Source organism: Heptranchias perlo, chromosome 8 (assembly GCF_035084215.1).
Source record: "Heptranchias perlo isolate sHepPer1 chromosome 8, sHepPer1.hap1, whole genome shotgun sequence".
Lineage (NCBI taxonomy): Eukaryota > Metazoa > Chordata > Chondrichthyes > Hexanchiformes > Hexanchidae > Heptranchias > Heptranchias perlo.
Genome location: NC_090332.1, coordinates 3,528,891 through 3,553,697, shown reverse-complemented (window position 1 = coordinate 3,553,697; position 24,807 = coordinate 3,528,891). Strand labels below are relative to the sequence as shown.

Here is a 24,807-nt window from a genome sequence, read left to right as displayed (position 1 = left end):
GCAGTTTATAAGAAAGGGGCTAATCTCACCTCAAAAGCGCCCCCCCCCCACCATGTTCCTCTGATTACTGAATAATGTGATGAGAACATATCATCAAGGAGGAATGTTAGATAAATGTTAACGTCAGTCAACAGCCTGGCATGAACTCGTGGCAGCTCACTGTGCATCATCTTCCTTAGCGACCTGCGGGGGAGGGGAAGGTGCACCCTGAAGATCACTGTCTGTTAGCTCAATAGAGTTGGCATCACTTACTGCAGCAGACTTGCCCTTTGGTCCTTTAGCTTTAACCAGCTTTCCGAGAAGTTCATACCCATTGGTGGTTATGTTGCCGGGTGGGCTTGCTACCTTCTCTTCAACCTCTTGACAGTCCACGATCAGTTTAACAGTGCTCTGGCTTATCAAAATATGAACCTGAACAGGAAACATTGGAAAAATATAGTCAGTTGAGTTCGTGTTTCACACACTCGAGTACATTTATTTTTTGTATTCGGTAAATTGAAGGATTAATTGAACTCTGCGCTCCTCCGATTCTGGCCTCTTGCGCATCCCCCGATTTTCATCGCTCCACCATCGGTGGCCGTGCTTTCAGCTGTCTGGGCCCTAAGCTCTGGAATTCCCTCCCTAAACCTCTCCGCTTCTCTCTCCTCCTTTAAGACGCTCCTTAAAACCTATCCCTTTGACCAAGCTTTTGGTCACCTGTCCTTATACGCTCCTGTCAGCACCTTGGGACGTTTCACTACGTTAAAGGCCTTATGGAAATGCAAGTTGTTGTTGTTGGATACCAGCACCAGTGAGTGCAGCTTTTTACATTCACTCGCTCAGCGAATGCCAGCGTCAAGCAGTTCCAGCACAGGCTGGATGTGGAGCTAAGCTCCCTTTCACATTGCCCCATCGAGCACACTCAGGTTGAGTACGGTACAAGTCAGGTGAAATATCCTTCAAACCCACTCCCCTCCCCCAACCTTACAACAGTATAACATTCTCACTGGGTGCTCAGCCAGCCTTGTGCTCTCTCTCAGATTGGATTTACACAGTGACTGGCAGTCCAAGTCTGCTTCCTGCAGTACGGGCTCCAGGCAGAAAACATGTCATCGACACTGCCCGGCTGGAATCCTAATTCTCCTGCATAGGAGAGAGGTCTATGCGTGTGTGGTGACAGGCGTGTGCAGAGGCCATCTCCCAACAGCTGCCAGCCGTGGCTCATGGTAGCACTCACGCCTCTGAAACAGAAGGTTGTGGATTCAAACCTCACTCCAGGACTTGAACACAAAATCTGGCCTGACACTTCAGTGCAGTTCTCAGGGAGTGCTGCATTGTTGGAGGTGCCGTCGTGGATGAGATGTTAAACCGAGGCCCCGTCTGCCCTCTCAGGTGATGTAAAAGGTCCCACATTCTAATATTTCACGTGTAATGAATTACTTTTTGAGCTGCATTGACTTTTGTTATGTAAGGAATTGTGGTAGCCAATTGGCACAGAACAGATCGCACAAACAGCAATGAGATAAATGATCATTTTTCTGTTTTGGGTGGTGTTGGTTGAGGAACATTGACCAGGACACCAGGGGGGAGCTCTCTGCTCTTCTCCAAATCGGACTTTCAACATCCACCTGAACAGGCAGATAGGACTTTGGGTGTAACGTCCCACCGAAAGCACTGGACTGGAACAACATGATCTCTCAGCATGGTGGAGTTCTGCAAAAAAACAACTGCTCCCAGGATGCTTCCAACTAGGGACTAGGTGTTAGAACCTTTCTGCTATTATTGAGCACGAGCTTTTCGCACAGAGAATATGAGGCAAGAGCTCAATAAACTAACTCAACAAAGTGACCTCAACTTAATTATCGATCCAGACTGGGAGTCAAAACTCCCAAGAATGGGATGGGCCAATCAAAATAATTCACCTCCCTCCTCTAAATTCTGGAATACAAGTGCAAATGCTTGAGTCATGATTTTTTTTTTACTCTTTCAAATGAATATAAAGAGAGCATTTTATTATGGATTCCTTTTAATTGTGTTGCTTTCATGGGCCCTTGGCGATGGTAGGATAATCACACCTCGTATATTAATATCCTGGCACAGGCTGGCTCAGCACTGCGTCTGACAGGCATCTCGGGGGGATTCATCAGAATTGGACGGGTGTGCTTGACCCACCTTAGGAGTAGAAAGAAAAGAACCTGGCTTATTGCCAGAGCTATATATTCCTGCTCACTGATGTTGGCTTAATTAAGCCGGTGGATTTTAATGGCTTGTGTGCTTCTTAGGCTATTTGCTTTTCAATTTCTTTCCCTCCGTTTTATCCTCCTCAACAAGCTGCTCTACCTACAGCCAAATTTAATATTGTGACAGAGCTCTTGGAATATATTTTTTACTAACGACTTACTTTCGAAGGCTTTATGTACAGAAATGCTTCAAGGGGAAGGTATGTCTGGGCCAGGGTCTGGGAGAGGGGGGGTAGCTTTCTGCACAAGCCTGGACAGACCTATCACTGGCTGTTACCGATTACGTAGGCAATAGGTGGCTTCCTGGGTTCAGGAGGCTCTCCCCTCCAGGCCAGTTAAAATGAAAGGAGCTGTCGGATGTACCCCTGTAATATAGGGCACCAACAAGGTTTAAAAGAATGAAAGACAACATGAGATGAATCGGGCTTGGGTTTTAAAAGCCAGACGATTTCAGGAAGGAGGAAAGACCGAGGGAGATCCAGTGAACGAATTAGAATAGGAGACTGAACGTTGAGACTTTGAGTTGAACAGAGCCAGGATGCAGGGAGGAGAATGAGCCTGCAGGAGGACCAATCTTCAGCTTGAAAGGAAAAAGGGACAAAGCTCAGAGGAGCATCAACCATAGTAGAATTGATAATGGGCACAAAAAGTAATCAAAAAGGCTAATGTACCGTTGGTCTTTATCTCAAGGCGGCTGAAGTACGAAGGGTGGAAATTATGCTACAGTTGTATAAAGCTCTGGTTAGACTCCATTTCGAGCACTGCACTCCGTTCCGAGCACCACACCTCAGGAAAGACATACTGGCCTTAGAAGGGGTGCAGCGCTGATTCACCGGAATGATACAGGGACTAAAAGGGATAAATTATGAGGACAGGTTGCGTGGGCTAGGCTTGTACTCCCTTGAGTATAGAGGTTGAGGGGTGATCTAATCAAGGTGTTTAAAATGATAAAGGGATTCGGTAGAGGACATAAAAGAGAAACTATTTCCACTGGTGGTGGGATCCAGAACAAGGGGGCATAATCTTAAAATTAGAGCTAGGCCACTCAGGAGTGAAATCAGGAAGCACTTTTTCACACAAAGGGTAGTGGAAATCTGGAATTCTTTCCCCAGAAGACTGTGGATGATGAGTCAACTGAAATTTTCAAGACTGAGATCGACAGATTTTTGTTAGGCAAGTGTATCAAGGGATATGGATCAAAGTTGGGTAAATGGAGTTGAGTTAACAGAACAGTCATGATCTAATTGAATGGTGGAACAGGCTCAAGTGGCAGAATGGCCTAATCCTGTTCCTATGCTAAATGGTTGTGATGGAAAGAGACGAGTTGTAAGATGGAGGTGGGAAAGATCACCTATCAGGCATCAAGCTTTTTCTTATGTTCTGTCCAGGAGTGCAGCAGCAGTTAGAATAGCCCAGCTATAGAAACAGTATCCAAGTCTTGGACCGCCTTGGACTTTAAATATCATTCAAGGGAAAAGACACGCTTGTCATGAAAGAAGAAACTGAGTTTGGGGCAGCTTTAGCAGTGGGAAGATGTGGGAATTTCCATCTGAGGTCAGAGGAGATAGTGAACATCGATAGACGAAGAAGGACTAAGGGTAGAGCCAGCGAAGGTAAGAGATGGCTGATTAGGCTAGAAAGAAACATAAAGAAACCATGCCTCTGAAGAATTGAAAAAGACGGGTTTTCAATGCTTCATCAAAGGATAGATCGATCAAGATGCAGTGATTGAAGTACTGCCCTGAGAGAAGACCACAGGTTGTAAGCACTAAGGGCATGCAATCTCAAGGATCTTGATGAATGTAAAGTGGAATCATCAGCAAAAAGGATAGGTATGGTTGGGATGATGAATTGAGACGGTCATTTCTCTGAAGAAGGGATAGAGTGGGAGAGAACACAGAGTCTGGAGAACAGTAAAAAGGGTCAGAAGATATAATCAACTGCACCAGAAACAGAGAGATCTGAAGGGTAACTGGCTACTATATGCATTGCTATAGCACTCTTGATGTACAGGATGACATATCAAGGCATCCCACATTAAGGAGGAAAGCAAAGATTGGACAGCAAGCAGGAGAGGGGAGGGGGAAAATGGAAAGGGTTAGGGCAGGAGATTAAAGGCATGGTTGAAGGGAAAGATTTTGTAGATGTTTTGTGAAGATGGAGGGAGGTGACAAAGTGGAGGGGATTAGGCAAGTACCATGAACATGAGTTTGGTGGGAGGCCATATGATGGCAACTAGTTTATAAGCAGTCAGTACCAGACCCTGTCAAAGACTTTGGAGGTGTTGAAGTCAATGATCGATGAGGTATCAAAGGGTATGTTCCAATTAGGTGGCTGAGGAGGGAGCTGGGAGATGCAAAAATATCAGACTCTGCTTGGGAAAAAAATAATGGTAAAATCAAGCATAGTTTCCAAAAGAAATTATTTTTTCAGAACAAGATGGAGGGAGTGTTATAGAAAGTACTCCCCTTATATTTTCCTTCCCTCTTTCCCTATTTACCTGACGAAGGAGGAAGCCTCCGAAAGCTTGTGAATTTAAAATAAAATTGCTGGACTATAACTTGGTGTTGTAAAATTGTTTACAATTGTCAACCTCAGTCCATCACCGGCATCTCCACATCCCTCTTTGAGGGGATGATTACTAAAATTTTGCTGGTTTGGAGCCTCTTAATTAACATCCAAGTCCAAGGTTGGCCTGGATGTTGAGCTATGGGATTCACAGTAGGGCCACTCACGTTGACCTCGCTGCAGAGGGTGAATGGAGGAGCTTCCAACTTTCGGGACTCCACATACAGAAACCTGATTTCAAAAATAAGAGAACGTTCCACAAGGATTGAGTTTGTTTAAATGACCCCCCTCCCGATTACTAAAATACCCCCCCCCCCCACCGATTGCTATCCCCCGTAAACCAATCTCCATTACAACTTGTCAATCTGTTTTCTTTTTAACTAACCCCGTCCCCAATTAATCTCCTAGTCGATGTGCTGCCATACTTTCCTGTATGTGTTTTTATTTGTTTGTTTAAACCTAGTGCTTTTGATGGATTTTGGCAAGGTTCGTAGCACATGGATCCTTTATATGTTTACAGCTGTCGTCCTGTTAAACTGCAATCTAAGTACCAGGACAAACCGCGTTTTTAAATCCTTCGCGTTTACTTAGCTCAGCCTCAACAAGGTCAGTTCTCATCGATCGCGGCTTTTTTAAAAAAACATTCAAAAGCCTTAGAACTGCACCTGCTCCTATTTTCTGCAGCGTCACTCAATGTGCACAGCAGTATCCAAGTATAATCAGTAGAGGGCAAGAGCATTCAAATCTCAGCTGTCGGGATCACAATTTTTTTAAATCCAAGTTTCCCCAGAGTTTTTTGATGGCGCTTTACAGAATATTACTGAGCTGGAAAACGCTATCCAAATTCAGTGAATCATTAGACTTTTGAAATCAAAAGCTGTCATTGTCTAATCACTGCTCGATTCGAGAAAGAATGAACTTGCCTTTATATGGCACCTTTCACCACCTCAGGAAATCCCAAAGCGCTTCACTGCTAATGAAGTTACTTTCTGAAGCGTCCTCACATCAGTGGGAGGTAAATTCGGGCGGGGTATATCATGGGTGGCCGATTCGCTACCACCCGTTTGGCGCCCCCTGCCAAATTTGAATTTCATCCCCAATCTATTTTTGGTAATGTTGGTTGAGAGGGGAATGTTGGACAGAAGAACCAGGAGAGCCCCCTGCTCTTCTTCAAATAGCCCCATGGGTCCTCGAATGTCTACTTGAACCACTGGCTTGGCCTTTGGTTTAAAGAACCAGCTAAAAGACAGCACCTCCGACAGTGCAGCACTCCCTTAGTACTGCACTGCAGCGTCACTCTAGTGCACTATGTGTACAAGTCTCTGGACTGGGGCTTGAACCCACAACTTTCACGCATTAGAAGTGCTTCCTCATAGCCGAGGCCGACATTTATCGTCTACTCAGAGGCTGTGCATTCTGCAGCGAGTGGCTCACCTCCTCACTCCACGAAGCCTCTCCACCACCTACGAGGCGTAAGTCGGGAGTGCCAAAATACAAATTAGCCGCCGTGTTTCCTAAATTACAGCAGTGACTGCACTTCAAAAGTATTTCATCGGCTGTACAGCGCTTTGGGACATCCCGAGGTTGTGAAAGGCACGATATATTTCTTTCTTTAAAGGCGTCACGACTGAAAAAACTGCGGTGAACTGTATTATGCCAATGGCAGTGGACTAACGGCTTTGCTCTGGGGCAGAAGTCTGGAACTTTCTATTTTCATAACTGCTTCTCAGTTTTTTCCCCGTCAACCCCGACACACAAGTTTGCAAAATCCCATCAGTAACATTTGGAAATGATTCCAAAAACATCATAAGCCGTTCAGGCGTAAATTCATGGTGTCTTCGATCTCCAAACAAATAATTTATCCACACCTCCCATTACCCCTAGCGTTTTTTTTTATTGGTAACAAGTAAGGCCGTGGAATGGAACCAATGGGAATACAAACTATTCTTCAAACAAATCTGTCTTACAATGGCTGTCCCCAATGGTCTGATGGGTAAATGCAAAGCTTGATGTAGTACTGAACCCTACTAGGGCCAATAAAAAAGCACAGAATGGCATTGCCGCTGAAGCACTCATTCATACACACGAGGAGGTCCCAAGTTCTGATTCCCAGTCTGTGCTGTGTTAGCTGTTTGCAGTAAGTATTTGCCTCAGTGTCCCAGAGTGGGAGGGAGAAAGAAAAAAAATCAGCCCGGGTTCCTGCTCCAAACCCGGTTTGATCCCTAGTCCATGCTAAATTAACTGATCTCAACCAATGTTAGGAGGAGCACTACAATGGGCCTCAGTGCCCCGGGTAAGGCGGGGAGGGGGAATTCAACCAAATTCCCCACTTCTGATCGTTGTCTAGTAACTCCCTGTTGGAAAACAGACAGGGTGAAAACAGGAACGGACTCAGCTGCTCAACTCCCCGAGGTTGATATAGCCTGAGATAACACTCACTCTCTCTGCCCATACATGTCGAATGGCCACTTGAGCGAAGTCCCAGGGGGCAGCTGCTGTGCCCGTGGAACTGACCCCCTCCCCCCGCCAGAGTTGACCCTTTCACAAGAGAAGGGAGATATATTGGGAGATACATAAAAAAAAAAGAAATTCCATCGTTTGGTTATTTTCAGCTATTCATCTCTTAATAGTTCCCTAACAAGTTCACAGGGTAGGAGTAGTTGATTCTGTTCCAAGTCCGGCTACCATAACTGACAGTGACAAAGTGTAACAGTTCTGCACCACAATGACTTCTAGTGCTCGGAGACCTTCTGCTAACACACAAGGGGATCATACGAAATTTGGAGGCTTGAGTTACGGATCTAAAGATTGTCGTTTCTTGATTGTTAAACCACAGCGACTTACTGAGCTTTTAGAGAGAAAGGAAAACATTAAGCTCAAGCATTGTTGTTACTTCCTCTGAGGAAAGAGCATTCCAAACAAGAGGAATGGATGGCGAGGGGGAATTTAGATCCACTTTGGAATAGAGTGGAATAATATCAGTATTTCGGCACTAAGGTAATTAATCATTGCCCAGAATAATGTGAGTAAATCCATTCTTGTCCACGGTGCTAATAAAAGAAGAAAGCTAAATTGCGAATTCAAAATTAATTCCTGTCCAGGACTCTGTATTGAAAAAAGACACTGGACACATTAACACATGAAACCATCGTCAAGCTCAGCGATGCTCAATCTACCCACTAGACCGTACAACCTCAGAAACTGTGTCAAATTTCAAGATTAGATTAGATAGGTGGATGAAGGAAAAGGGGATAACGGGGTTTGGGAACAGGGTGAGTAAATGAGATGAGAACTATTTGCTCATGTCGGGGGTAAACACTGACATGGACTCGTTGGGCCAAATGAACTTGTTTCCATATTCTAACAGAAGAAATTCGCCAGGCTATGGGGAAAGAGCAGGGAGTGGGACTAATTGGATAGCTTTTTCAAAGAGCTGGCACAGACAGGATGGGCCGAATGGCCTCCCTCTGTGCTGTATGATTCTAATTTCTATATACTCATTGAGATTCTGTCAGGAACGTGCAAATCTTCCTGCAAAATCTTCCTCTCTGCACTTTTTCCAGGTTGTGCTTAATTGCCCAAACAGTAAATACAAACACCCACCCTCTGATACTGGTTGTGAATGGCATTAACATCGAGGGTTGCGGTGAATCTCCCAGCCACGGGCAATGCCGTGACAATCACTGAGGGTGTCTCCAGGTCTGTATACAACTACTGGCATAACACTAGTGAAAATAGAGCAGACACTGCTGTTCCAGCAATACAGGTATAGTCGGTCCCTTGCTGGTGAATTCCTCCAAAGGAGTATTTAATTGTCTCTTTCCTCTGCCCTCTGTTAACTGTGATAAGGCAACTTCTGCCGAAATGAGCACTCCACTCACATGAGTCATTTCTGTTACTCATCAACACGGCTAAAGGAATCAGTGTGAACACCCCTACTTCAAGGGCTCCTCACTGCACATCCTTATAACACTGTGATAATTGCAGCTTGCCTTGTTTTAGTCAGCATGCCCCTAGTGGTTGGTTCAATTGCCGATTCAACGATTTTACTGAATCCTGTTTTAATTCATTGCAGAATACGGAGTATGCCAATTATACCAAATGTAGGGTTACCTCCAAAACAAGCATTCCGTTAGAGACATTATATTACCACAGACAGGATGAGTCCTCCCAACTCTTATTACAAAACGCACGACAAACTACCGCAGCTACCATGCTCGATAATCCCTCACTGTCTTGGTGCCCACAGATGTCAGCTTTGATCTTGTCAGTTTTATTTCTCAACTCAGCACAGCTCCTTGAAGGAAGCGAACTGGTAGAAGGAAACTTGTTTCTGTTCCAAGTTTGCATTAAGTTTAAAAGAAAGAACTTTCACAACCTCAGGACATCCCAAAGTGCTTTACAACCTACAATGCTACCTACATTGATGACACTTTACTGTAAGGAAACACGGCAGCCAATTTGCACACAGGAAGCTCCCACCTACAGCAATGAGATAATGACCAGTTCACCTCTTTTAGGTGTTGGTTGAGGGATAAATGTTGGGCAGGACACTGGGAAAACTCTCCTGCTCTTCTTCAAATAGTGCAGTACAACCTTGAAAGGGCACTCGGAGCCTCAGTTTAACATCTCATCTGAAACAGCACCTCCGACAGTGTGGCACTCCCTTGGTACTGCACTGAAGTGCTCGATTATGTGCTCAAATTTCTGGAGGGAGGCTTGAACCCATGACCTCCTGACTCAGAGGCAAGAAAGATACCAATGAGCCAAGGCTAACACAAGTTTAAGCAGGAAACACGGAGTTAATCATGCAGCGAGTACTGGTACCATCGGATGATGCATAATAACATATATCCCTTCCTCAAACCTTTCACTTAACTCCATGTGCCTTTAATCAACTCCTGGCTATCTGTTATTCTACATGTAGATCCTTTATTAGATACATGTTTTGCAAATATTCTTGTCTTTTATATTTCAGATGCAACAGATTTTCCGACAGATGTATCTCGATCGATGAGATTCCCTGTTGGGAGCATGAAGCCGTAAAATTACTCCTGTTATGTAATCCTCTGTGAAGGAGTCATAGATTGATGAGCATATTCACTAATGGCCCCTCGAAGAACAAACCCATCCAACCGCACGCTAAGAATCCACAGGGTAGGTTGAGATTAATTAGACCTTCTCTGCCTATTCAAACTCATTTACCATCCATCAACCCAAAGGCCTTCTCAGCTCAGCGTCTAGCTGTTCCTTAAGTGATTCTAAGATCCTGGCCTAAACCACCCTTTCTTCGTAACCCATCCCAGCTGTTGATCGCCCTTTGTGTCGAACACTTGCTGGCGTTTGTCTAAAGCTTAAAATAAAGCGACGATTGGGAGTAGCTTGGCGCTGGAACATACTGTCAGGGTTCAGGCAAAGCGTGCAAACCACTGCTACTTCACAGGCATGTTTTCCGATGGCTTCCGCAGCCTTTCCAAGGGGTTGCTGCCCTGGCAACATAGCCCTGGACACTGTTTATCCTCCATATTATTACAACTACACTTCAAAAGACTTAGATTTTCCCTTGGAGGAATGCGGAGAAGATTGAGCGGAACAGCTATGTTACGTGTCCCATCTTGTAGTGGACCCCAGAACAACGCTAAGAATCCACAAGGTAAGTTGAGATTAATTAGACCTTCTCTGCCTATTCGATCTCATCTTTCCATCCATCAACCCAAAGGCCTTCTCAGCTCAGTGTCTAGCGTCTAGTCCCTGAACCAATTCCAAGATCCTGGCCTCAAATACCCGTTTTTGGTAACCCATCCCAACTGTTGATCAACCCGTTGACCGACCACTAACCGTTGCCAAATTTCAGTCAAAGAATGGAAACCATTGTCAGTACTTTCCTTCTACGGAGCTCCGATTTATTCAAGTTTCAGGTTTTGAAAGAGAAAAAATATGGAATCTGTCCCCGTCTGACCCTGACGCTGGAACCCTGGCTGATCATTATCCCCTGCATAGCCCAGGGGCGCCAAGGCGAATTGTGGTGCCCCTCATCACCCCCTATTGTGCCCCCAGGTGAGACATATGAAAAGGAGGGCAAGAAAAGGCAATCAGGCCCAAGAATCCTGATGTTTCACCCAGACAATGGTGGAATCTTTCACATCAACACCCCCACATCCTCTATCCACTCCATCTTCGAGAAGAGTCAATAAATAGAATGGAGATTGAACCTGCGACCTTTCTGATTTTCCCTTCTCAATTCCACTCCAAACCGTGCATGGACCCAAGCTCACGGGCGAACAATATTATTTATTCTTAATCAATACTCTGGCAACATTTGGTGGAGTCGACATCACCATATATTCCCTCTTAGCTCTTCATGCCTTAAGGCCAAGGTACCTTCTTTGGTTTTTTTTCCTTTCCAAAACAATTCCCCGGCTATTTTACATCAATTTTAAAACTCGTTTGTTCCATACATACCTGACCAAAAAAAAAAGTTAGAATTCATCCCATCGGAATGAATGGAAAGAGGAAATAGAAAGTCCAAAGGGGAAAAGGAGGGTGGGGGGAACACAGGTTTACAGGGTCTGCTGGACCTTCACTGCTTTTAATAGTAACTTTCAAAAGGGATTTGGGTATATACTTGAAAAGGAAAAATTTGCAGGGTTCCGGGGAAAGAGTGGGGGAGTGGGACTAATTGGGCAGCTCTTTCAAAGAGCCAGCACCGGCGCAATGGGACGAATGGCCTCCTTCTGTGCTGTAAGATTCTATGAGGTACTGCAATGCTGTCAGCATCGGTGGAACCACCCAGCATGACAGGAAAGGAGGGAGAAGGGAAGGGAAGTACGAGAAGATTGTTTATTAAGATTGGGAGACCCTTCACCTAGTGACAAAGAGCTCTTTTCTTTTGCATCTTCGTGCTTTATGGTTCACCATTTGAGAAGATCCTGGGCCACAGGAATTTACTCAGCCCCTTCCTTCTCCCTGTCGAGTCTGCCTTGTCTTGCAATGCATTAGCTCATTACCACATTTTCTTTTTCTATGGAGCGTTTGCCAACTGCACTCTGCTTGCCAAATTTACAGATAATTTAAATTAACATACTTGCCTTTGAACGCAGCCAGAGTATACGCCATTAATATTCCAGATTTTCCTGGAGAGCTGTGCACAGAATGATACACACACTGCTCACTCACATTAGCATATCCTCAGAGTGAAGGATCTGGGTGAGAGCCAGAAATATTCCATTCTCCAATTTTTAAAAAACAATCTTCTTGTAAATGTCATGTTCATGAAGGGGGTTGTTTTAATGCCAAAAGAGTGCATTTGCTTTGTATCCAATAAATTACTTCTGCTGGGCCTAGTTTATCTAATAAAGAGTTTTATTTGAAGACCTTGGTGCTTCTCCAGGCCCAAACTCTCTGTTCCTCCCACTCACGCTTATTATATATGAACATAGGAGCAGGAGTAGGCCATTCAGCCCCTCAAGCCTGTTGCGTCATTCAATTAGTTCATGGATGATCTGTACCTCAACTGCATTTATCTGCCTTAGCTCCATATTCCTTGACACCATTACCTAACAAAAATCTATCAATGTCAGTTTGAAAGCTCCAATTGACCCCCAGCCTCAACAGCCTTTTGGGGAAGTTCCAGATTTCTAATGCTCTTTGTGTGGGAAAAGTGGCTCCTGATTTCGTAACTGAATGGCCTAGCTCCAATTTTAAAATTATGTCCCCTTATTCTCGATTCCTCCAGAAGTAGTTTTTCCAAATCTATCCTAACCCTCTGAGCCCCAGTATCATTCTGGTGAATCTGCGTTGCACCCCCTCCTAGGCCAATCTATCCTTCCTGAGGTGGGGTGCCCAGAACTGAAGCAGTATTCCAGATGGCGTCTGACCAAGCGTCTGAAAACTGAATTAGATTAAAAGAAGAGGCTTATAATGTTGCCATAAAGAGTAGTAATCCTGAGGATTGGGAGAGTTTTAGAAACCAGCAAAGGATGACCAAAAAATTGAAGCAGGGAGAAAATAGAATATGAGAGTAAGCTAGCAATAAATATAAAAACGGATTGTAAGAGCTTCTACAAGTATGTAAAATGGAAGAGATTAGCGAAAGTAAACGTGGGTCCCTTGGAGGCAGAGACAGGAGAAATTATAATGGGGAAAAAGGAAATGGCAGAGACGTTGAATAGATATTTTGTATCTGTCTTCACAGTAAAAGACACAAAAAACATACTAGAAATAATGGGGAACCAAGGGGTAATGAGAGTGAGGAACTTATAGAAATTAATATTAGTAAAGAAAACATACTGGTGAAATTAATGGGACTGAAAGCCGACAAATCCCCTGGACCTGATGGCCGACATCCTAGGGTTCTAAAAGAGGTGGCTGCAGAGATAGTGGATGCATTGGTTGTGATCTTCCAAAATTCCCTAGATTCCAGAACGGTCCCAATGGATTGGAAGGTAGCAAATGTAACCCCGCTATTCAAGAAAGGAGGGAGAGAGAAAACAGGGAACTACAGGCCAGTTAGCCTGACATCAGTCATCGGGAAAATGCTGGAATCTATTAAGGACGTGGTAACAGGGCACTTAAAAAATCATAATTTGATTAGGCAGAGTCAACATGGTTTGATGAAAGGGAAATAGTGTCTGACAAATTTATTAGAGTTTTTTGAGGATGTAGGGTAGATAAAGGGGAACGAGTGGATGTAGTATATTTGAATTTTCAAAAGGCACTCGATAAGGTGCCACATAAAAGATTGTTACACAAGATAAGGGCTCATGGGGTTGGGGGTAATATATTAGCATGGATAGAGGATTGGTTAAAGGACTGAAAACAGAGAGCGGGAATAAAACACGTTTTATTCAGGTCATTCTCAGGTTGGCAGGCTGTAACTAGTGGGGTGCCGCAAGGATCAGTGCTTGGGCCTCAGCTATTTACAATCTATATTAATGATTCAGATGAAGGGACTGAGTGTAATGGATCCAAGTTTGCTGACGATACAAAACTAGGTGGGAAAGTAAGCTTTGTGATTGGACACAAAGGGCATGATTTTGAATCCGAGCCGGGAAAGGGGTGGGGGGGTCAAATTGCGGAGGGGAAACCCGGATTTACGGGTTTCCTGGACATCCTTACGATTTTGATGTAAGGACATCGTTTACTCTTTTTTGTTGGTTTGCCGTCCGACTGACCGGCCTGATTGACAGGGAGAGGACATGTTCAGGTAAGACTTTGTTTGTATGGATGGGGGGGGGAGGGACTTGGGGGGCACAGGTGTGCATGGCGGGCGTGGGGAGGGAGCATGGGTGGGCACAGGGGCATGGGTTGGCAATGGGGCATGGGTTGGCACGGGGGTCACGGAGGTGTCAGTCATAGGAGGAGGGATCGGGGGTCAGTCACGGGGGGTTGTCAGGATCAGGAGTCATCGTGGGGGTCCGCGATCGTTGGTGGGGGGGGGATCGAGATTGGGGGTCCGCAATCGTTGGTGGGGGGGCTGATCGGGGTCGGTGGTCCGCAATTGTTGAGGGAGTGTGGAGATCGGGGGTAAACGATCATGGGGGGTGGGGGGGGCGCAGAGATCGGGGGTCCACGATCGTTGGAGGGGTCGCTGCAGGTAGGCTTGTTGGGCTTGGAGGAAGCACTCTTGCTCCTCTGGGCCCACAAGGCACCTACCTGTTAGTCTCGGGCTTCTCGCCTCCTCTCACGTGGGATTTAAATACAAGTTGCTATTGCGCACGGACCCAGGTTTTGTGAGAGAAGTCTGTGCCTTCTTGACTATAGTGACCTCCACAAGATTCCAAATCTTATTCCCAAACATTTAGGAACAGGAAAAAAAATACAAGCCTGTCTCTTTTTTCATGGAGGGAAATCAAATAACTATGATAAAGGCTGGTACTAAAATACTAAGAGGTAGGTAACATTAGGACCGCTGTTTAAAATGTAACGTGTCCAAAACTCACAGCTACTTAATTGCAGTGACTCCTGACACTTGTTTGGAAGACCACATTGGGGGAGTGATTGGGCTGCATGCTATCTCTGATGGAGTCGCTGACTCGAATTTCTACACCTTCATATTTGATCGCCGGTTTTTAAGTGAAAGTAAAACAGTCAGTCAGCTTAAGAAAAGAATGGGGAAGGAAGGAAGCTGTCTGCTGCGGGGACTGGGCATGGGTCAAAGATCAATGAATGAAGGGCCAGGGAATGAATGGACATGGAACAAGACACAAAGCCAAGCCCCGTGAGATAAGCAGTTCAATGACTCCATGGGCCAACTCCAGTTCATGTCGGGGCAGGGTGAGCAGGGAAAGGGGGAAGTGGTTTACTGAAGGACGGCAGATCATGGCTGAACAATGCAGACGTGACAATGGATGAGTATTCTGGATTCTTTCGAAACAGAAAATATTTATGCTGCATTTTCTTTCAGGATGTTTAATGGGTGGGATAGAGTCCATAATGGGGCAGATGGTACATGGAGAGTAGATTTTAACTCTGAGCGGGTTTTTGGGTGGGCGGGGGAGGGGTGAGTACGAAACACACTCGTGGCTAAGTTTGTGGCTTTGGGTCTCATAATGTTAAAAATCTAATAGTGTGATTAGAGTCGAACTATATACTGTCCTGTCCCTTTAAGACCGTAATATGTGCCAGCATCCCAAGGCAAATATGGTGAATCTGTGATCTGGTGCATGGTTATGGACATCAGTTCGATACACTGACTGATGCTCCTAGCTATTGGTTGCTGCTTTGGTTGAATTACATCGTGGCGATGGAATCTGTGCTCCTGTGGACCTGATGGCGTTTCCCGTTTGATGTTATGTGTTAAAGATGGTTTTAATGAGGTCAGGCCTTTTTCCTGTGCAGCAGCTGTGCAAATGCAGTCAAGCATAAAACGGATGTGTTTCGATAGTGTGCAGACGACTGCTGTCAAGAGGTGTTGCAGTGTCGTAGGTAAAGCAGTTGTAATCCCTGTGAAAGCGGCTTGAGAACATGAAAATGGGGGTTCCAGAACTTTTTTTTTTATTCGTTCATGGGATGTGGGTGTTGCTGGCAAGGCCAGCATTTATTGCCCATCCCTAATTGCCCTTGAGAAGGTGGTGGTGAGCCGCCTTCTTGAACCGCTGCAGTCCGTGTGGTGAAGGTTCTCCCACAGTGCTGTTAGGAAGGGAGTTCCAGGATTTTGACCCAGCGACGGTGAAGGAACGGCGATATATTTCCAAGTCGGGATGGTGTGTGACTTGGAGGGGAACGTGCAGGTGGTGTTGTTCCCATGTGCCTGCTGCTCTTGTCCTTCTAGGTGATAGAGGTCGCGGGTTTGGGAGGCGCTGTCGAAGAAGCCTTGGCGAGTTGCTGCAGTGCATCCTGTAGATGGTACACACTGCAGTCACGGTGCGCCAGTGGTGAAGGGAGTGAATGTTTAGGGTGGTGGATGGGATGCCAATCAAGCGGGCTGCTTTGTCCTGGATGGTGTCGAGCTTCTTGAGTTGCTGCACTCATCCAGTGGAGAGTATTCCATCACACTCCTGACTTGTGCCTTGTAGATGGTGGAAAGGCTTTGGGGAGTCAGGAGGTGAGTCACTCGCCACAGAATACCCAGCCTTTGACCTGCTCTTGTAGCCACAGTATTTTTGTGGCTGGTCCAGTTAAGTTTCTGGTCAATGGTGACCCCCAGGATGTTGACGGTGGGGGATTCGGCGATGGTAATGCCAGTGAATGTCAAGGGGAAGTGGTTGGACTCTCTCTTGTTGGAGATGGTCATTGCCTGGCACTTGTCTGGCACGAATGTTACTTGCCACTTATCAGCCCAAGCCTGGATGTTGTCCAGGTCTTGCTGCATGCGGGCACGGACTGCTTCATTATCTGAGGAGTTGTGAATGGAACTGAACACTGTGCAATCATCAGCGAACATCCCCATTTCTGACCTTATGATGGAGGAAAGGTCATTGATGAAGCAGCTGAAGATGGTTGGGCCTAGGACACTGCCCTGAGGAATTCCTGCAGCAATGTCCTGGGGCTGAGATGATTGGCCTCCAACATCTTCCTTTGTGCTAGGTATGACTCCAGCCACTGGAGAGTTTTCCCCCTGATTCCCATTGACTTCAATTTTACTAGGGCTCCTTGGTACCACACTCAGTCAAATGTTGCCTTGATGTCAAGGGCAGTCATTCTCACCTCACCTCTGGAATTCAGCTCTTTAGTCCATGTGTGGAGGTCTGGAGCCGAGTGCTTCTGGCGGAACCCAAACTGAGCATCGGTGAGCAATTCTGTCCCATTATTACTGATCACTCAGCCCCTCCGTGAATTGAAGTCTTTTGGAATTTTCAATGCTGATGTTATCAAAACTCGGTTGAGATTGTAACATCAAAGGGAAGTATGAGATAAAAAGTTGGCTACTGGAGAGAGAGAGAGATAGAGACCCTGCTGAATTCTGACAGAGATAGTTCAGCTCAGGGAGAGATTGCCTACAAGCAACAGGGAAGATGGGGTTTCATCTTGCAAGACGGGCTTTGTGTCTTCAATGGAAGACTAAAAAGGTCATTAATCTGTTGTGGGTATCTCTAAGGACACTTGTGACAAATTATGTACTGTTTGAGTTCGAAGCACTTTGGGACATTTTATTATATTAAATGTGCATTGTTGCTATTGCTCTAGTATTATCTAATCTAATGATAATCCATTAATAAATAATCCATAAATAATCTCTCTAACATCTTCCAGTTCTGATGAAAGGTCATCGACCTGAAACGTTAACTCTGTTTCTCTCCCCACAGATGCTGCCTGACCTGCTGAGTGTTTTCCAGCATTTTCTTTTTTTATTTCAGGTTTCCAGCATTCACAATATTTTGCTTTTGCTTATTATCAATGATAATCCTGTTTCCTATTTCTCTGTGTCTGTTTAAACTGTAAATAAATACCACTATTCTTTTAGCCTGTTACAGCTCTAAACTGGGTGGTACTGTTCCTTCTATCGCGAAATAAAGGGCAGTTTTATGAAAATGCACTCTGCCTGGGGGACTTAGCCGCTGGAAGGGTCTGGCGACTTTATATTGAATCTATGTAACTTCCAGCTTACAATTTACTGCAACTTTACAGTGTTTCCTACATTATAACAGTGACTACACTTCAAAAATACTTCATTGGCTGTAAAGCACTTTGGGACATTCTGAGGCTGTCAAAGATGCTATATAAATCCAAGTTCTTTCTTTCTTTTCTTTAACTGGGACATTGTTGGTTTTGGGTCATAGAAGCTCTCCAACAGCAGATCTGGTAAAATGCACAGCCTCCAGATGATAGGGAACAAAGTCTGATTACAGAAATTGCTATGAAATTGGTGAAAGGAAAAATGGCACTTCAAAAAAAATACATGTAACATCTGCAATGTTCGGGAAGCACGGAAAGAAAATTTGATAAATACTTTTCGATGAAGACAGTAGAAGTCTGACAGGACAGAACCCCTGTATTGGGTATCAACTCTACAGAATAGGAAGGTCCCCAGGGTTGATCTCAGCCAAGACGGCAACAGAGGCACTACAACTGGCCTCAGTATCCCTGGGCTAGGCAGGGGTATAAATAGGCCTGGATTCCCTTGCTTGACGGTTATGCAGTGACCCGTACTGGATAATATATGGACACCCAGTGAGGGCGGGTCTGTGATGCCCCTGTGCTTGCTGCCTAGAATGTCTGAAGAATGGCTTTTAGAGTGTCTACCCGGGCCCATGGAACTGTGCCCCAGTGAGAACTAATACCTTCAGGAGCAGAGGGGTGAAAATCAGAAAAAAAAATTAAGATGTTCTATATTTTTCTTGCTGCCAGAGTATACAATTGCGAGACCAGCTCACAACACTTGCTGAGAGACTGCATTCCAGCAAACTCTGTCTCCCTGATAACTCGTGGGAGACACAGGGACCTAATTACCAGAACATAAACACGCTGTGCTGAGGGTAAAACACCAATAGAATAAAAGACAAAAAAAATCACTGACCTTGTGGAAACTTCCATAAAAGAGTTTCTTCACGTCTTCATTGTCAAAAGTGATGGTCTGGGATTCTCCTTTCTCGCCTTTGTTAAAGTACGACAGTGTTTTACTGTTGCCTGTAGTTTGGGAGAAAAATGTCAATAGGTGGTACTTTATTAATGTAATAATAAATGGGAACCATATTCTACTGAATTGACCCATTGACTTGACTGTCCTCGGAGACAGTTCACGATGATGAAGGGTTCAAAACACCAGGGGACACAGGTTATAAATGAGAAAGACAGTCAGGCAGGCCCTTCGTCTACAAAGAATATTTGATTATTGGAATAAGTTTCATCAAGGGGCAGTGAGCTGGACGTACAAATCAGATCTGGGGAGAGAAGGGACTGAGGGGAGGTGGGTCCGTAGAGTATTGATAGATTTTTGTTAGATAAGGGTATCAAGGGATATGGAGCTAAGGTGGGTACATGGAATTAAGATACAGATCAGCCATGACGTAATTGAATGGCAGAGCAGATTCGAGGGGCTGAATGGCTTCCTACTGTTCCTATGTTCCTAAAAAGGGATGAACGTCTTGAACCTAATGGCCGCCTTGGGTGAGAATTTCCCTGAAGGGATTCCTGGATCTCGTGCCATAAATTTGGCAGAGGTTGGGTTGAATGCAGCCATGAAGGGATCTTAAACAAGGATGTGAACTTTTAAATTCCATTATGGCAAGTGGCTAAGTTGAATTCAATAAATTTGGAAAACTGTGATTGTTGTATAAACTCAACTGGTTCACTAATGTCCTTCAGGGAAGGTTAACCTGCCACCCCGGCCTGGTCTGTTCTACATGTGACTCCAGTCCCACACTATGTGGTTGAATCTTAGTGCCCTCAGCGCAGCTAAGGATGGCCAATAAAAACTGTCTTACTAGTGTTGTCCACATCCCAGGAGGAAATAAACAAAAGATGCTGATGGACCTTTTGCATGTGTTCAGCTTTTTCTGTTTGCAGTTCAACAATTTCTAGACTTTGGAGTCTAGAACTATTCTGATGGAATGCATCTTCAAAATAAAAAGAAATCCAGGCAAACATCAGGAAGAAGAAAAGGACCAGTGTCTCAGTATAGACCCACTGCCAGTATATCCACCTCACTGACAGCTACTGCTTCATTCATTGGGAAACACAACTCACCGTCTAGAATCACTCCAACTTCTGGCTTGTAATCTTGGTCCGTGATCTGCCAAATGGCAAACGGTTCAGAGGTGGTTTCTGGGAGAAAGCGGAAGAGCATCATGATGGTGTAGGTTGGTGGCAGGCCAGCAGGGTGAACGTCTCTGTTTGACAATAAAAAACATTTCATTGGACAACCATGAGGTGAATAATCGAAAAGAAGACGCAATAGAAGAAAGACTTGAATTTACGTAGCACCTCATCACGGCCCTCAGAAATGTTCACATACAATGAATTAATTCTGTGGTACAGTAACTGCTGTTGGAAATGGAAGGTAAAGTTAATTATTCTGAAAAAGAACTGATGGACTTGGGCTCTCCTGGGCTTGTCTGATTGCCTTTGAGGAGGTTGCAAAGCAATTTTTGAATGTGGAGCCCTGATCTGCGACAGGTCTCTGGGGGGAAAGGGAGAGCTGGGACATGGCAATAATACTCAACAGAAAGATGGGGCAAGTCAAAATGGACCTGATGGGCTTTGTTTCTCTTGGATAAATAACATAACATAGGCCAATGCGGCTGCCATTTTGCATACAGCAAGATCACAAAAACAACAAGATGAATGATCAGTTCATTTGTGTGGGTTGAGAAATATTGGCTAGGACAGCAGAACTCAACAACAACTTGCATTTATATAGTGCCTTTAATGTAGGAAAAAGTCCCAAGGTGCTTCGCAGATGCCTAAATCAGATAACAACTGACACCAAGCCACAGGAAGAGAGATTTCCTCTTCAATGTGATCATTAACGTCCACCCAAAACTATTCATTTAGACAGTCAGGGCCTTGGTTTTTCCAAATGAAGCCATCTCTTGACACTGCAGCACTCCCTCAGTACTGCACTGGAGTGTCAGCCTAGATTACACGCTCGAGTTTTGACATCCATCAGACGCCTGGTGGAGTATACAAATCCTTTCGGCTCTGATTGCCAGCTTGCTGGGGTTTTCCACAGGGGTTTGTGAAGAAATGGCATTTCCAAGCAAAATATTTTCCTTCCAAAATTCCCAAATAGGCGAAAATTGCAAGTATGAAATCCTGGCATGTTTCACCCTCATGTCTATTCATGTAAATTAGCCAACTGGGGAGACTGCACGGTGTATATAGTTAAAGGAAAGCTCTGTGGCTAAAGAATACTAGAGCCCTTCTTTAATTTTAAACAGATGAAAATATACCCATTTGCTTTTATTTTAAGGATAAAACTCCAATATTTTCCTCTCAATTCCCTGGTTTACCCTAAGCTACAGGGTAACTGTGGCTGAGAGAATCAGAAACAGGCCACTTGGCCCAACAAATCTAGACTAGTGTCTTTCTTTGCGTGAGCCTCACTTTCCTGCTCGCTCCCCATATCCTTTCGTATCCCTCTTATTTCAAGCAAGTAATTCCTTTTGAAAGGACTTTATAGACTCTGCTTCAAAGGGCAAGCTTGTCACATAAAATTCCATAGTCTAAGCAGTTAGCTACAGGAAACTGGAAACCTCACATCCCAGCAGGCACGTGTGTTTAAAGCTGTGAAAGAAAAAGACATGACCTCAGTTTAATGTCTCATCTGAAGAACGCCACTTTCATAATGCACTGCCTCAGTACTGCACTAAAGTGTCAACCTAGATTATGTACTCAAGTTCTGGAGTGGATCTGACTCACAGTCAAGAGTTATTAATTGGGTCAAACTGTATCCATCTCTAATCATTGGCTGTATTCCCTTTAATTTTTGTAGTAAATCTCTCACCTGGCATCTTATCAAATGGTCTCTGAAAATCCATATGTGCAACATCCACCTTTCCAAAGACCGTGTACAATCTATCCTCTCTTGGACTCTACCCCACCCATTTAACCTCCGGAGAGTAGCTTCTGCTAATACTCTCATACCCATTGATAACCAAGCAAGGATCAGATCTAATGTATTGAACCTATCTTGTGAAAACTCTATGACATTCATCCATCCTCCCAACTGCACTATTCAACTGTGGTCGTCTGCCCTCCACAGGCAAGAACCAACCCCCAGCTCCATCTGCTACCAGCAGCGAATCACTATTATGTCCCATGGAGTATCTGATTGCTTTTTCCCCTAGAAAGCCCCAATCCTTTTTTGTAAGACATAATCAACTCAAACGCAAATTACCGTTGTCAGGTGAAGTGTATTCAAAGTTTAACAAGAGTGAAATCACACAAAACTGAGCAATTTAAAAGAAAGGTAAGGTAGATTGTTCACAGAGATATCAGGAGCCCAGTCTTAGTCGGGAATTCATTAAAATAATGCAGAATGTGAAGTTGAATATTTGTAGTGAATGTAATAATTTTGCTGAAGGTTTAAACCCTTCCTCATGTTTTCTATTTTTAGCAAGAGAAACAGTGAAAGAGAGAGATTGGGGGAGGGAGAGGGAATGAGGTAGAGAGATTCATTGTTCCAGGATGTGACCTTTTGACTGTATGATACAATTGACCAAATATCAACTGTGGTAAGTAATTATGTTTTCCCTGGTCGGTTAACCACAGGCCTATTATTGCAAGCCTTTTATTTAGCTTCATTGCGGATTTGGCTTTCCCTAAATGTATCCCTTACACGTTGCTTAACAGTGATATTTTCACTAAGTTTGGGGTATGGAGTGCCCACAAACTATGCTCATCTTTTGGTGTGGATTCATTCTGAATAGTAAAACATTGTCCTTTCACTTCTGTACATTTCATCAAGATTGATGAATATTTCCTAGCTCTGTAACCGTAACAGCGCTCTACAAAATGGGTTTGGGAAAGCCCCTTCCGATTGGGTCTAAGTGGGGTCGATTTTTAAATCTGTACCACCTGCATGTGAAGCATCGCCTGGTTGAAGTGCAGAAAGAAAAATCTGGCAGGGATGATTACATCAGGCCTCGCCTGGTTTTCTTTCCATTCTAACTAATAGAAAACAAAGTCTGGAAGGTTCTGTGAGTGGTTGGGGGTTAGAGTTGTGAGGGGGCATAAAGCTTCTCTCCAGATTTTCTTTCCTCCCTTGCCCCAGGCGATGGTTCATGTCCAGGCGGCAAAGGTGAGAAACAATCTCCCTTCAAAAATAAATAACCCCCAACCTCAACTATTTGCGAGATGACAGTAGCCAACTGCAATCTATGCCTAACGCACAAGCTCAGTAAATCACAATATAAAAATAATACTAGTCAGGGGAAAATCAGAACATGCCTGGCTCTCAAAACTCTTATTTATTACTTAAATGAGGTTTAAGATTTCAACGGGATTGCTAGAACAAGTCAGTAAAGATGTTCCCCCCAGACAACCTGCTAAGTGATGCTGGGCCCTGCAGCACCATTCTGTGATGGTCTAAGAGTCTGTGGTGATCACAATTGGCGTTAATTCAGCAAACTCAACCTCACCATTGACTTAAGTGGGGGGAGGGGGGCGGAGCTATGATAATTAGTCGCTCAACTTTATCAGCCAGGGTCGCTGTGGAGCAACGCAAAATTAGCAAATTATGGCCTGGTGTACTTAATGGCATAAGTCACGCGCGCCATAATTTCCTGGAATTTCTGCACCGTAATATTGGCGTACGCCGTAGATACGCTGTTACTATGGTGCAAGTTTTCAGCAAATTCAGGCCCTTAGCTTGGTCAAAGAAGGGTCTTACAGAAGAGGGCAAGGGGGAGAGGTTTAGGGCGGGAATTCCAGAGCATAGGGCCTAGATGGCTGAAGATAGAGCCACCAATGATGGGGCGAAGGGAAGGGGCAATGTCACAAGAGGCTACAGTCAGATGAAGGGAATGTGTGTGGGAGCGTGGGGGGGGGCGTTGTAGTGTTGAACGCTTTGAGAAACATCTCAAATTGCTTCATATGTGATGAATTACTTTTCTTTTGAAGTGCAGTGACTGTTGTTTTGATGGGAAATATGGTAACCAGTTTGTGCACGACAAGATTCTACAAAGAGCAGTGAGATAAATGACCAGTTAATTTGTCTTTGGCGCTGTTGGTTAAGAGAGGAATGTTGGCCACCAAACTGGGGGAGCTCCCTACTCATCTTCAAATGGGGCTGTTAACACTTATCTCAAGGAACAGACAGCGTTTTGGTTTAACATCTTATTTAAAGGACAAGGTCTCCAAACAATCCAGCACTCTCTCAGATGCTGCACAGCGGCTCAGTTCAGAGTATGTGCTTGACTCTAGACGGTGGGGCTAGAACCCACTGTCCTGTCTCTCACAGGTGAGAGTATTACCAACTGAGATAGAAAGAAAGGAAAGAGCTTGCATTTATGTAGCTCCTGTCACAACCTCAGGATGTCCCAAAGCGTTTTACAGTCCATGAAGTACTTTTTTTGAAGTGTTGTAATGTAGGAAACACGGCAGCCAATTTGCGCACAGCAAGATCCCGCAAACAGCAATGAGATAGTAACCAGATAATCTGTCTTGATGATGTTGGCTGAGAATCATAGAAAATCATAGAAAATTTACGTCACAGAAGGAGGCAATTCGGCCCATCGTGTCCACGCCAGCTGAGAAACGAGCCACCCAGCCTAATCCCACTTTCCTGCATTTGGTTCATAGTCCTGCAGGTCACAGCTCTTCAGGTGCACGTCCAGGTATTTTTTAAATGAGTTGAGGGTTTCTGCCTCTACCACCCTCTCAGACAGTGAGTTCCAGACCCCCACCACCCTCTGGGTGAAAAAATTTTTCCTCATTTCCACTCTAATCCTTCTACCAATCACTTTAAATCTGGTTATTGACCCCTCTGCTAAGGGAAATAGGTCCTTCCTATCCACTCTATCAAGACCCCTTATAACTTTGTACACCTCAATCAAATCACCCCTCAGCCTCCTCTGTTCCAAGGAAAACAATCCCAGCCTATCCAATCTTTCATCATAGCTAAAATTCTCCAGTCCTG

The 24,807-nt window shown here is 44.6% G+C and overlaps 1 protein-coding gene across 1 annotated transcript in view; it reads right to left on the bottom strand.

Annotated features, from left to right (window-relative positions):
- col12a1a (collagen, type XII, alpha 1a) overlaps window positions 1–24,807 on the bottom strand; it is a 256,730-nt gene that overhangs the window by 54,599 nt on the left and 177,324 nt on the right. The window contains exons 49-51 of the mRNA XM_067988546.1: window positions 19,914–20,056; window positions 18,745–18,854; window positions 253–411 (exon numbers count right to left, since the gene is read on the bottom strand). Coding sequence (XP_067844647.1) covers window positions 253–411; window positions 18,745–18,854; window positions 19,914–20,056 — 412 coding nt within the window. The remainder of the gene's footprint in view (window positions 1–252; window positions 412–18,744; window positions 18,855–19,913; window positions 20,057–24,807) is intronic.